Source organism: Schistocerca cancellata, chromosome 3 (assembly GCF_023864275.1).
Source record: "Schistocerca cancellata isolate TAMUIC-IGC-003103 chromosome 3, iqSchCanc2.1, whole genome shotgun sequence".
Classification (NCBI taxonomy): domain Eukaryota; kingdom Metazoa; phylum Arthropoda; class Insecta; order Orthoptera; family Acrididae; genus Schistocerca; species Schistocerca cancellata.
The window spans coordinates 172,090,125-172,104,649 of NC_064628.1; the positions used below are offsets into that span (position 1 = coordinate 172,090,125).

General features: G+C 41.2%; 1 protein-coding gene across 1 annotated transcript in view; it reads right to left on the reverse strand.

Annotated features, from left to right (window-relative positions):
- LOC126174802 (luciferin sulfotransferase-like) overlaps nucleotides 1–14,525 on the reverse strand; it is a 380,096-nt gene that overhangs the window by 108,123 nt on the left and 257,448 nt on the right. Inside the window, exon 5 of the mRNA XM_049921176.1 lies at nucleotides 7,196–7,316. Within this exon, the coding sequence (XP_049777133.1) occupies nucleotides 7,196–7,316 (121 nt within the window). The remainder of the gene's footprint in view (nucleotides 1–7,195; nucleotides 7,317–14,525) is intronic.

Sequence of the window (14,525 nt, forward strand, 5' to 3'; positions counted from 1 at the left end):
AATAACGGGTACTGTAAGAAGACACTGACACCCATTGCCTGTATGCTACGGCTTAGCATCCAACTGGTGCGAATTAAGAACATAATAAAGGTACAATTCTGGCTCGTTGGTCCAGATAACAGTCTGGAGTCGTCTTGGAAGTACCAAGACTTCTTAAACGGAAATAAAAATGAAAATCTTTATGGTTATATCAGTTACAGTTCGAGGTCGTCACTATTAAAATTTCGTAATTTTTGTTTATTTCACTGAGTTACAGTAACGACTACCACAGAAAAATGGACACAACAGTTAGTTGTACCTATAAGCCTGGACGCTAAATGTATACCAGCATTTTTCTCCTCCTCATATGTACTCTTCTCTTCTGAAACTTTTCGCTTCCCAACACACACATATGAATATCACACATAGCTTGACGACAGCGGCAACTCGTGTTGCTTTTTAAACAACACACTTCTGCTCCTCGAGTTCTGTGGACTACAGTGGGTCCTGTCTCCCCTGGTGGGCTAGTTATTCTAGTTACCCCAACAGCGAACTGGCGGCACCACATAAATGTCTGAGATTGCTCATTCATCGGTAAATAGCAGTACTGTACAGTCAGGGCTAGATCAGGAACTACCACCGTGTCTCACAGGGTAGTTGCTAACGATTATGTGACTGCACAGAAATTGTTATACAAATGATGAGTCATCTGTAGCACCGTGGCCTGTATATTCTCTGGTAACAACTCTCAGTAGTTGACGGCGACCCATGTTATCTAGGTGTTCTTTCCTACGACAGTTTACCAAAGCCATAGCAGTTTTGCCAAATCGATGTACTGATGATCAGTTCTAATAGCGTCTGGTATAGTGAGTCTTCCATAAACTCTCCCCAACCGTGATGCTGACGGTCAGTAAATGTTGTGACGACATTTCAGTCATGTAACACGCTTAACTATTCAATTTACTGTCTCCCCTGCACAGCAACAATTTCTAATTCGTTTGCTCGAGTTCATATAGCCACCAATTAAATTAGTATGGGCGCTGGTGACTATGCTACTGAGCGCTCTATACGTACCACCACCACCACCGTATTTACAGAAGTCGTGAATATGAACATCAAAAAATTCGTTAATATGTAATTTTCTTAAAGTTCACTGTAAGATACGATGTATACATAGCAAACTACAATTGTTGGTAATGGCATGTCACCTTTAATATTACGGTGATAACTGCAGACACATTCTAGTATGAAAGAAGAAATGTTAAAACTATGGCATCCTGGATCTGTGAAGTCAAAGAATGTAGAAGCCAGTGTTTCGTAACAATATTCGCTTTAATTTCAATGGTCAAGCGGTTCTAGGCGCTTCAGTCCGGAACCACGCAGCTGCTACGGTCGCAGATTCGAATCCTGCCTCGGGCAAGGATGTGTGTGATGTCCTTAGGTTAGTTAGGGTTAAGTACTTCTAAGTCTAGTGGACTGATGACCTCAGATGTTAACTCTCATAGTGCTTAGAGCCATAGGAACAATTTTTAATTTCAAATCCCAACATGAGCATTTAAGCGAGAGACGGTATACACATTAACGATATCTGTGACAGTGTATGATCAAATATGGAAAGGGGTGGAAACCTTTTATAGTGCTTTGAGCTGCCATGCTTTATTATGGTCCTTCTCAACCAGACCGAATTGTGGCTACTTTCAAGAGTAGTAAATCCGTCCCACGCGGTTACTGGACAACTCAAATCTGTAGTCTCCCTTCTACGCATTCCTCATCGACATATGAAAGCAGTGGTCGAATTTTTTTTTCTGCGCAGCAAATAAGATCTGTTTACTTCTACGCGTCGTTTTACGAGTAGCTAACACTGGTCCAGCGTCCATAAGGCTCACCTTTGGACGACAGTAGTAGAGGCTGTCTCGAATGACGTTCGCTTGGAATTGTAATCATAGAGGTAATGTCACGTGGTGGTGTTCTTACCTCACACGTAACGATTGCCAAATGTAATGCTTCTCACTGACACGGGTAACCAGATGTTTGCTGAGGCAGACCGGTCAAACGTACACACTATAATTACACTCAAGTGTATTGTTGGTGAGTTGTATGCCACTTCGTTTATGCCCTACGGGCGTACTAGCTAATTCAATAATACGCTTCATATGTTATCATTTAGTGAAAGCACCTTCGATAATTTAATAACAAATATGGTGAGTGTGGACCGGGTTGATCCATACTGCTTGTGCCGGCCGTTGTGGACGAGCGGTTCTAGGCGCTTCAGTCCGGAACCGCTTTGCTGCTACGGTCGCAGGTTCGAATCCTATCTCGGGCATGGATGTGTGTGATGTCCTTAGATTAGTTAGGTTTAAGTAGTTCCAAGTCTAGGGGACTGATGACCTCAGCTTTTGAGTTCCATAGTGCTCAGAGCCATTTGAATCATTTCGACACTGCTCGTAAACGCCAAACGCATGGATGGTATTTGAATACAGGTTTCTATTAATTCATAGAATGAAAGTAACACTTTATTAACTACTTTAAGATCATTAAAACTGCGGTTAAGTGAGGTGCGTTCCTGTGCAAATGAAATATTACAAACTGTTTTATGGGAAGACAAATCCGAGAGGCATATATCTCATTTGAATCTTCCAAGAAAATGAAAAATTACCACATGCAAATGACACCACTGATCTATTCATGCGAGAGCCTTCAGTGACCCAAGAAAATAAAATGATTCACACAACATATTCGACAATAGCAATTCACCTACAAAATTTGAGTAACTGTCCTACAGTTTTTGCCCTAGCCACAGTTACTCATCATATTCTGCACTCGACTGTGGGAAGTTACGAGCGCCGTGATCTGTTACAGACTGCAACATATCAGCTCCAGACTCCTAGCACAGCCCTTCTCTAGATATGCAGACGCTGTTTTCTCGTCCATTGATTAAGTACATCGTTCCGTGTCTCCTGCTGAAGTGTGTCGTTTTTGGTAAACAGCTGAAGTATTCTTAACCGGAACGGAGTACATTCTCCATTCCACATGCAAAATCACCCACGGCAAAATGCTGGCCAGTGGTATTTTTGTTAACATGGCAACCATCTCCCCTCTTGGGAAAAGTTTCACAACATTAATGAGTCGCTTCGCTCTTACATGTGCAGTTCTCAACAAGTCCGAGCAGCACTCCCTCCCTTCAGCTAAGTTTTCTAAGTGAACCAATACACTAGTCTCAACGTCCATAATCCTCGGAGGCCAGCGTCCTGATTTCCCCTTCTCTGCTATTTTCAAGGTTAACCACTGAGGAGAAATCAAAAACTTTTTGGACAAGATGGTGTTCACACTGCATAAGGTGATGCCAGCAAGTTGGCCCGCTGCTTGACGAAGGGAAGAAAGGATTCCTGTCAACAGTGCCAGCCATCGCTTCTCACATAACGCGGAGATCTCTGTCTGGTACTAACTTCCGCCTGCATAGCATTCTCAGAAGTCGACCCATCAGGACAAAACCAAGTTTCTGTGGAATGTGTTAGGACAGCCAGCACTGCTTGTCAAAGCTAAGATCCTGCAGGAGTGTATATGTTCATCATGGTACGCCGTATGACTTCTGTGAATGTGGACCTGAACCTCATATTGCGCAGACCGCATTACGCGCAAAGCTGCCAGGATGCAGCGTTAAATTCCCCACCACGAAGAATGCTTGAGTTGCGCGTTTACCTGCTGCTAGCAGACATTTCTTCCTCATAAAATCAAGCCGAAATCCCCAGGGAATGCCCTGGGCTCTCTCTCGACCCTCTCTCATCGTGGGCGCGGCTGAAGTACAGAAAATATCACATGCAAGGCAGCCATTTTTAAAGAGCAAAAAATTAATATAAAAGTAGATGGCTTAATCGTGTCAGTCACTGATTTCAGTTATTGCAAGTATTAAATAAATTATTAACTGACATGAATAGAATTCAGATAGAAATAAATTTAAATAAATTATTAATGACACATGGGATATGCCATTCCAGCAATGGAGTAACTCATATAAAAAAACAGTTAAGCATGCGTATATGCGATTTTCGAAAACAATTTTCACGTAGGTAGCTGATAAAATCGAAGTTCCGTAGCATTCAGTAAATTTTACTCCTTACGGAGTTTTTCTTATTTCCGTGCTTCCCAAGAAAAATTTTATTCTTTTGGGAGTTCCTCTTATTTCCATGGTTGTTAAGAAAAATTGGAGAGAAATCTCCCTGGTGCGAGACACTTGCATAAAGCGGAGTTTTTCTCCAACAATTTTTAATTTTCACCAGGAGAAGCGTTAAAGAGTATAAACCACATGCAAGTCTGTCACCATATCCGCTGAAATATCAGACTGCTCAAAAACTCATTCACCTAACGAGTGATGTTCAAGGACTAACACTAGCCAAATGTTAAAGAATGAAATGGGCGCTGGTGCCTCGCCTTCCACACCCTGCCACCTAAACACCATGCTAACAGCCATATATCTGGCCTCACCGATGTACAGATGGGGAAAGATCACGAAATGCACGCTACACCGTTTTACGAATGAGGCAAACCGATATTGCTACAAAGCAGCAGCTGAGTATTAATAAGGTAGCCTAACTTTCAAACTTCCAATAACAATGAATCTTGACAACATAATCTGTAAGTATAATAACGTATCACCACTTAAATAACGTAAAAATTGAGTCACCAGGGAATTCAAGATGTAGGATTTTATAGGCTAGGCCAGCAGTAATAGAAACCAGTCACTACAGTACAAGGTTTAATCTAATTCAATGGTAGTACTCTACGGCGACAGTGGTAGGTTGTGTTTCCCTACAATATCGACTATCTTCTATCAATGAACCATTTGTCTAAGCTCATTTGCTACTTTCCAATAAAACAAGATACCTGCACTGTGAAATAAGTATATTCGAAACATAGTTACAAAAACACTATAATCTTAATGTCTGGACATAATTAAAACTATTATTACCGCTACGATACTTATTATGAATGTAATACCATATATATTTTGGCAAATCAGGGTCCATCATGTCTTTCAGAAAGTAGACCTAAAATTGCAGCAAAAAAAAACAATAAATAGGATTGCTTACTTACAGGAGTAAGTTACTACATTGTCGACATCTAACTCACACTGACATTTCGGTAGGTAAAATAAACATTTTATAATTAGTACGCATTGATCGTGTTTCCGAAGGCGCAGCACAATTGATCAAGTGCTTGCTTTACAATAAAAAAGAACAAAGTGAATGGTAGAAACCGAAATAATATGGTGGAAATCTCAGCAGGCTCACAGATTTTTATGAAAATGCAAACCATAGTGATCGATGTAGGGCGAGAATAGTTTCATTTCGATAACAAAATGCTTCGTTTAACAAAGTAAAGTAATCAAAAAATGGATTTTTCAACCGTTAGGAGTTTTTGATGCTGTGTAACCCATGCCAAGCAAACACTGAAAATTTTTCTAGCGTTAGGTTTTTTATTTGCTACCCCTGAGCCACTGGTCACTGCGTTAACGACCTCATCTACGGACGCAGGAAATAAATGATTAAGTAAGTAAATTCGTCTCATGTCTCTGTCACCTCTTATTACGTTATAATATACTATGTTATGAAACCAAGACACTGCTGTGTTTCATGTTATTATTACTATAGGCATATTTCGGCGTGATTCCCATATTGAGGTTATCTGTAAAGAGTACATAGTTTGGTACAACGTTCCAAATTTTTAACCAGATAATTTTAACGTCTTATAGAATACGGTTATTACGTGCATCAGGTGGTCTTGATATCCGTATGACATCGATGTCTCAATTGCTGCCACGCTACTGAATATGTTTGCTCCTTTGATGTTGTTGGAGCTATAGTGGGTGTCAAACCTTTGCTGCAGCAGTTATATGTGTACTTGTTAAATTAGAGAAGTTTATTTCGTAATGACGTTTCTTGACAGCTGTATTGACAGTGGAGTCAGCGATATTATACGGTTATAAGCTGTTTGCTTCTTTTGCATCTTTGGTATTCTTTAGGTCATACCTTTTTCCCTACCAGCTATGTTATATTGCTTGTACAATTCATGTTTATGTGGTTCTACGCTCATTTGTAGTTTAATCAAGCTGTGTTTTGGGAACTGGTTACGCAAGACAGTGTTGTGGTGCGCGTGGTTTGTGACAATTTCGCGATGTTGTTGTTTTATTCTTAAACGTGGTATTTCTAGTGGATATTTTTAATTGCGTGGTAACATGATCTCTGATACGTTCGAAGATTTTTTTTTATTCACCTCGTGTTGCAATGGTATTTTCGAGAACAGTTTCTATGTAATGTTTGTATTTTAAAACAATCGGTTCATGTAGGATTACTTGAAGGTAATTTTGTGTGTGTGAATATATTTTGATTTCTTCAAGAGGTGATTCTCTTTGTGCAATGTGTAAAAAACTTGACAGCTCATTCTATACCGTCCGCTGTACGTCATTCCGTTTTCAAGTGGTGGAAGACAGTTTATGAGTTACTGCCACTCTCTCTTATGTGTTCTCGGTGTCGAATATTGAAATTCCGACCAGTTTGACCTACACAGAATTTTATCACACAGATCAAAATAAAACTCAAAGGCAGATCTCTGTTTGGAACGCACCTCTGTTACAGACGCCATAGTTAGGCTATGTATAGCGCCGCAACTTATGTAAACTTCAAGAAACTATAGGAGCTGAAGCAGGAATATTCCACTATGTCCTACAACAAACTCTGAATTTTTTCAACCGAAACTGGCCGACATAAAAAAGTGTCTCACTGTTCGTCGAACACAGCTCATAATGTTTGTTTCCCGGTTTTTCCTGGGCCTGCCTTATATTATTAGCTGTAGTGATAAAACTGCTTCGACAGTTCTCCTGCTTCTTCTCACATTAAATTGGTTCGTCCTTAATTTGCTTCTGCCTTTCGTTCTTCCATAAAATACACTGCCACTATTTTCAAAAATTCCTGCTTTTTTAAAATTTCATTTCTCTGCTTAATCTGGGATATAACTGACATAAGAACAAGGAGCAAACGAGTACGGCAGTTTGACAGCAAAGAGGAAAATCAAAGAGGAGAAGAATTAGAGAGCGACAGGAGGCGAAAACTGAGATGAAAGAAACCAAGGAAAAGAAGACGAGAAAGGAGTAGGAAATTTTCAGCATATTGCATTGGCTGGGCGATTACCAAATAGAAGAAGTGACTGAATGTCTACTTACGTGCATCCTGAATAAATGCCTCGAGGAAGTCGTCCAGAGTTCCTGTGTAGCCATTCCACAAACGATGGTGGTGGTAGTATGATAACGCCGTGTCCTTTGGATCCCGAGCCACGTAAATTATCTAATGACCAAACTAATGTAAGTTATGAGGTAATGACAACGTAGTTACACATATAGAGTATATCACAAGTACTAAAATGTGATCTTTAAGCAACAAAAAATTATTTTTGTATTATTGAGAGATATTAGTTTCGATCTGTGTTTTATATAGGGCGCCAGCTAAAGTATTTAACACATCGTGCCTGTTTTACAATGTGTTTCCTTTGAAATTTGACTGCACTATGAAATTTTGATGCGCTGTTCTTCCGTTGAAACAGCTCCCACATCAGTTGCGAGCTACTAACTTTTATAATTTTCCTCGCCTGCGCGCTCCGCTTGTGGATTCTGGGAAGTCTGGAACTTTCCTGAAGTTGGTTATTCAGTTTACACAGAGGGAAGCTCTGTGCATTTCTCAGTGCTCTCATGATATACTGTAGTTAAAGGTGAAAACAATGCAAAAACCCAATTAATGCTATGTACATGGGCATCCAGAGAAATTTATCCAAGAGGGTACAACTTTCTAAAATTTCCATTTTTGATAAAAATGTTTCGATGAATTTTCGAACGAAATTTTAAAGGAAATTCACAAAACTTACTGTTTCTCAAACATTAAATACTCATACCTGCAGTACTTTTTGAGGTCGACGACTTTGATACTTGAAAGGTCTGCAAACGCTAATATACACCGCACATTTTTTTTAATCATTTTGCTTTATCTAGACACCTTTGAAAGGTGACAGCCAGTTTTCTTCACCATCCGTCCCCAACCGAGCTTGTGTTATATCTCTAATAACCTAGTCGGCGACTGGATGTAAAAACCCCAATTTCCTATCAACAAATTAGGAAGTGAACCTGGGAACTCTTCACAAAGATATTTTTAATCAAATATCAATCATGTTTGGCTGAAACTTAAAATTAAAAGTCTAAAATTAGACAAGAAATCAGAGCGACTGAAAAAAATTCTGCGTAATATCAACGAAAATGCCACTAGTTAGTACCCCTGAAAATGGTCAAACAGCAAATAAACCAAACAGAAAACAAGAACACATATTCAAGTTTAATACATTCTGCTCGTATAACATTTATTAGTTACAAAACTTCACATCTGATCATGTTAATGGGTTTAATGCAGTTTTCTCATTCCTCCTATTTTTATTGCTGGTAGCAATAATGCTGTTTTAACGAAACGTGTATTGTAAACTATATCACATGTGATCCCAGGGGCAGCATTCGACGACATGAGTGTGAGATATCGTTGCAAATCACCATCAGATTGAGTCTATGACTGAAGAAAGATTGTAATATCTCCAAACTTCGGCCCGTTATGATGTACCCTTGCAGAATTCGTCGCCTTATCACTATATACCGCGGTGTATTGCACCACACACTGTTTGGAAAGGTCGCAACTTTAGCTGAATACGTCTTCACGATGTTAGAATTTCACAATTTTCCTCTTTTTTGGAGCACAGGAATGACTATTTCTTGCTGTACCAGGAGCATCTGCTTCTACAGATGAAGTACAGGCATATCTACGGTATAGCATGCCCGTTTCCTTCATTGACTGTTACAATGTAGACTCTGGCCGCGGAAGTCTATGTAATTAATTACGGTCATGCATCTAACCTTTAGGGGTTGACTAAATTACTGACTGAGGCCTAAAAAGGTGTCTGCACTTGTTAAAATGCCAGTAGAGCTTTTTGAAAGGTGGGATTTAATTTTTTTATTGCTTCCAAGAATTCTCTTACGATATATTAAAATCAAAACTAAAATAACGTGTGACTCATACGGTACAAATTACTGACCGAGGTCAACACATCGTTCTGCAAAACTATACGATTTAAAGGTTAATATTTCGTACAAAAATGTTTACAAAATGTTGAACAGTTCCTTGTCAAATATCGTTGAAAACTCCTTCCAGAAGAGGGAATTTCTGAAGACTTCAGTAAGAGTGAAATGATTGGCTTACCGTACTCAGGACATGTAATGTAATAATAATAATATAACTTTGATCCCAAGCAACAAAGATATTATTCAGTTCGATAAAAATAGCATAAGGAACAATAAAATCCTTTGTTTGAAGGAAGATCGTTTTGATGTTAGTGCTAGGGTAGCTATTTTAACACTGCTGCCGTTTCACTAGAGGTGAACTTGGAGTCGTTCATAGCCATTATTGGTTTTCAAAATGCTGTCAATATGATTTCATCCAGTGTGGAGATAGGAAATACACTGGAAGAAAATGACTGATCTGCATAATGTGGAAGGTACAACACACACTATTAAATAATAATGGAAGTACACTCCTGGAAATGGAAAAAGGAACATATTGACACCGGTATGTCAGACCCACCATACTTGCTCCGGACACTGCGAGAGGGCTGTACAAGCAATGATCACACGCACGGCACAGCGGACACACCAGGAACCGCGGTGTTGGCCGTCGAATGGCGCTAGCTACGCAGCATTTGTGCACCGCCGCCGTCAGTGTCAGCCAGTTTGCCGTGGCATACGGAGCTCCATCGCAGTCTTTAACACTGGTAGCATGCCGCGACAGCGTGGACGTGAACCGTATGTGCAGTTGACGGACTTTGAGCGAGGGCGTATAGTGGGCATGCGGGAGGCCGGGTGGAAGTACCGCCGAACTGCTCAACACGTGGGGCGTGAGATCTCCACAGTACATCGATGTTGTCGCCAGTGGTCGGCGGAAGGTGCACGTGCCCGTCGACCTGGGACCGGACCGCAGCGACGCACGGATGCACGCCAAGACCGTAGGATCCTACGCAGTGCCGTAGGGGACCGCACCGCCACTTCCCAGCAAATTAGGGACACTGTTGCTCCTGGGGTATCGGCGAGCACCATTCGCAACCGTCTCCATGAAGCTGGGCTACGGTCCCGCACACCGTTAGGCCGTCTTCCGCTCACGCCCCAACATCGTGCAGCCTGCCTCCAGTGGTGTCGCGACAGGCGTGAATGGAGGGACGAATGGAGACGTGTCGTCTTCAGCGATGAGAGTCGCTTCTGCCTTGGTGCCAACGATGGTCGTATGCGTGTTTGGTGCCGTGCAGGTGAGCGCCACAATCAGGACTGCATACGACCGAGGCACACAGGGCCAACACCCGGCATCATGGTGTGGGGAGCGATCTCCTACACTGGCCATACACCACTGGTGATCGTCGAGGGGACACTGAATAATGCACGGTACATCCAAACCGTCATCGAACCCATCGTTCTACCATTCCTAGACCGGCAAGGGAACTTGCTGTTCCAACAGGACAATGCACGTCCGTATGTTATCCGTGCCACCCAACGTGCTCTAGAAGGTGTAAGTCAACTACCCTGGCCAGCAAGATCTCCGGATCTGTCCCCCATTGAGCATGTTTGGGACTGGATGAAGCGTCGTCTCACGCGGTCTGCACGTCCAGCACGAACGCTGGTCCAACTGAGGCGCCAGGTGGAAATGGCATGGCAAGCCGTTCCACAGGACTACATCCAGCATCTCTACGATCGTCTCCATGGGAGAATAGCAGCCTGCATTGCTGCGAAAGGTGGATATACACTGTACTAGTGCCGACATTGTGCATGCTCTGTTGCCTGTGTCTATGTGCCTGTGGTTCTGTCAGTGTGATCACGTGATGTATCTGACCCCAGGAATGTGTCAATAAAGTTTCCCCTTCCTGGGACAATGAATTCACGGTGTTCTTATTTCAGTTTCCAGGAGTGTATTTGCACAGCTGAAGTTGAGAAAGGAGTCCGATACGGATGCCTCAACACACTTGTTTAAAATATGTTACTGAAAAAGGGATAAGCATCTTAATGAAGAAGCAGATTAAATTAAAATAAATGGAGAAATGTGATGATTCTAAGTTGGTGACAGACTGGGGAGTAATTCTACAGTGACTAGAAGCAAGGTAATGTTTGACATGGACGTTCATTAGAGCTGGCTGGATTCGGTGAGAAACAAATCAGGAGACTATAAAAGAAATAAATGAATAATGAAAACATCTAAAAGAAACGGAAATGAGAAAGATAAGATTTCTGGGGTGTGTACTGAAGAATAAACGATTAATGAAAAACATTTTGAAAGTAAAGATACTGGGTAAAAAAGATCGATCGAGGAAAATTTTGTTAGCGGGATCTAAAGAGGACACAAGATACCAAAACAAGCCAGGAAAGGCAGTTGAAATAGAAGAGTGAATGACGTAAATGGAACGACATGGGCTAGCTCTTAGGACTAATAGTGGGCACTGGTATTCGAGAAAATAAGAATTTTTCTGTTGTGGCAAAAGGTCGTAACAATTCATACATCTCGAAGTGTAGACGACTGCAGTACCATTTATTGGCGAATGTAGAAGGGATTTCATATGATTTGGAAAATGAACTTATCCAGTTAGGAGAAGAGCAGCGATAATACTGGACTTAATGCCTGGGATTCCTCATGTAGGGCAAAGACTTGAAGATAAGCGAGCACACTCAAGGAGACGAGGAATTTATTAATTTCCTCAACATATGATAGACACAAGTGATAAATAAATATTCTGAATCGCACCTCCCCTTGCATAAAACTGTCTATGTACTATGACGCCACCATTGTAATAAGAGTCTGTGAGGGATCCACGGTCTGTTACTCAAAGATAAGCATGTTTTATTTGCACAGTCTGAGGATGGGCCAAGAATCGATAGTCAAGCACGAGAGAGCCCAGGAAGTGATATTGTTGTCAGATGCAGTTCAGTCAATAACTTTGCTGTTGTAATGATCTAGCAGGAGGATACATTCCGTGCCGGCCGGATCTGTGTCCCGACAACCGTCGGTTTACACTCATTAAATCGAATTATACCGAATGATGACAAATTTTTTTTTACCAAAATGTTATTATAAATACAGAGTGTGTATAATACGTGTTCGTGTCTGCTGCGCCGCCCAGTGGATTGTAGTGAGGATAGCTTGTGCAGACCGTTACAGCAGCGTGTGACAATATTTCAATACATTCGACCTGTGCTAAGATTAAACGTGAAATAAAGTGTATGACAGTGAAAGCGACCGTCTCCATTTAGGATTAGTGACAACGTGTAACTCCACTTTCTGCATACTTTTCGTGACTTCGATTAATACGAAACCTCTTTTCTTTGAGTGTAGGACTATCTAGCTGGTATACTCGTAATTCGGAAGAAACAACTGCCATAGAAGTAAACAGCGAGTAGCGCTTTTCCATTAGCTCTCGGTTATTTAACATAGTTAGGCTGCTACATTATTCGACCGCTAACAGTACCATAAATTTAGCCGGGGGTCTTTCATATTGGCTACTGTTCCTAGGTCTTGTTCTTAGGATCGAACAGGAATGAATGTTAAACTATGGGGAGTGTAATTCAACACAATTCCAAAAGTCAAAAATGTCAGAAAGAAGCAGTATCGCTTGGAATGTGCAGTTCAATAAGATATTTTTATCGTGAATAAACTTGAGTTCACAGTATCAAACACCAGAAATGATTGTCATCAACAATGCCTGCAAGGGTGAGTTAAAATTCTCGTATATAACTGTGGAGTTCAGATACTAAACAAAGACACTTGTGGGCATTATAGGAATGAAAAAGGTCAAATATGCGTCAAAATCATATCAGAGAAGTGTTTTCTAAAGATTTGACGCCCGAAGTTGCATTTTCCATGGTTTTCCATGGCTAAAATCTGTTGATTTTATGTGGACCCATGAACTGTAATGTTTATGCTAGTTCCGACAATGACGAAATCGTTGAATAATGCCACGCATGCGTGCATTGGAGCTGAGTCAAAAAGTAGGGAGTGGTGAGATGATTCTGCATGCTGCTGGACCTGATTGTGCATGCTGCTGGAAGCGGGGAAGGAAGAGATTTCAGATACTGGATGACGTGATGGACGGTGCAACATACAGCAGCCTTAAGAAGGAAGCAATGGATCGCAGAAAATGGAGAGGCAAAGGACCTGCTAATATAACAGAAAACTGATGACGATTCAAGCCTGTAGTTGACATCTGTTACTGTCTAAAATACTCCGCATTTACTGTATAATTAACCACTTTGGTTTTTTGTATCTACGAGCATATTCTGTTCAGGAACAACCTTCGTGCAATTGGAATAAACGAGTAATCAAGACTAACCGTTTGGTTGTAGCCCAAATTGTTATTCTGTTGGATCATGCTATTAATACTTTTTCCTTTTGATAATTGGTATGTACTTATTGATTTGTTTAATTGTATAGCTGTTTTGTCATTGCTAAATTGAGCTGCCTAATTTTTCTGAAAGCGAATACCTTTTGGTCACATGAGAAATATTCAAGTCTAAGGGCCTTGACTCACTTTAGGTGGTTAGATAGTTACGAATTGATGCTGACTGATAATTAACATCTCATTATTGTTACCTATCCCCAGTGAAGTTACAGTTGTTTAGAATAGTCCAGGATTAATCAACGGGAGAAGTTGCAGCATTAGAAAATTGCAACGAAATGCAGGAAGATCTGCAGCTGATAGGCACTTGGTGCAGGAAGTGGCAACTGACCCTTAACATAGACAAATGTAATGCATTGCGGATACATAGAAAGAAGGATCCTTTATTGTACGATTGTATGATAGTGGAACAAACACTGGTGGCAGTTACTTCTGTAAAATTCTGGGAGTATGCGTACGGAACAATTTGAAGTGGAATGATCATATAAAATTAATTGTTGGTAAGGCGGGTGCCAGGTTGAGATTCATTGCGACAGTCCTTAGAAAATGTAGTCCATCAACAAAGGAGGTGGCTTACAAAACACTAATTCGACCACTACTTGAGTATTGCTCATCAGTGTGGGATCCGTACCAGGTCGGGTTGATAGAGGAGATAGAGAAGATCCAAAGAAGAGCGGCGCGTTTCGTCACAGGGTTATTTGGTAAGCGTGATAGCGTTACGGAGGTGTTTCGCAAACTCAAGTCGCAGACTCTACAAGAGACGCACTCTGTATCGCAGTGTAGCCTGCTGTCTAGGTTTCGCGAGGGTGCGTTTCTGGATGAGGTATGGAATATATTGCTTCCCCCTACTTATACGTCTTGAGGAGATCACGAATGTAAAATTAGAGAGATTCGAGTGCGCATGGAGGCTTTCCGGCAGTCGTTCTTCCCGCGAACCACACGCAAGTGGAACAGGAAATGGATGTAATGACACTGTTGGGTGGCTTGCGGAGTATAAATGTAGATGTAGATGTAGATGTACATGCCATCGGCTGGCCATG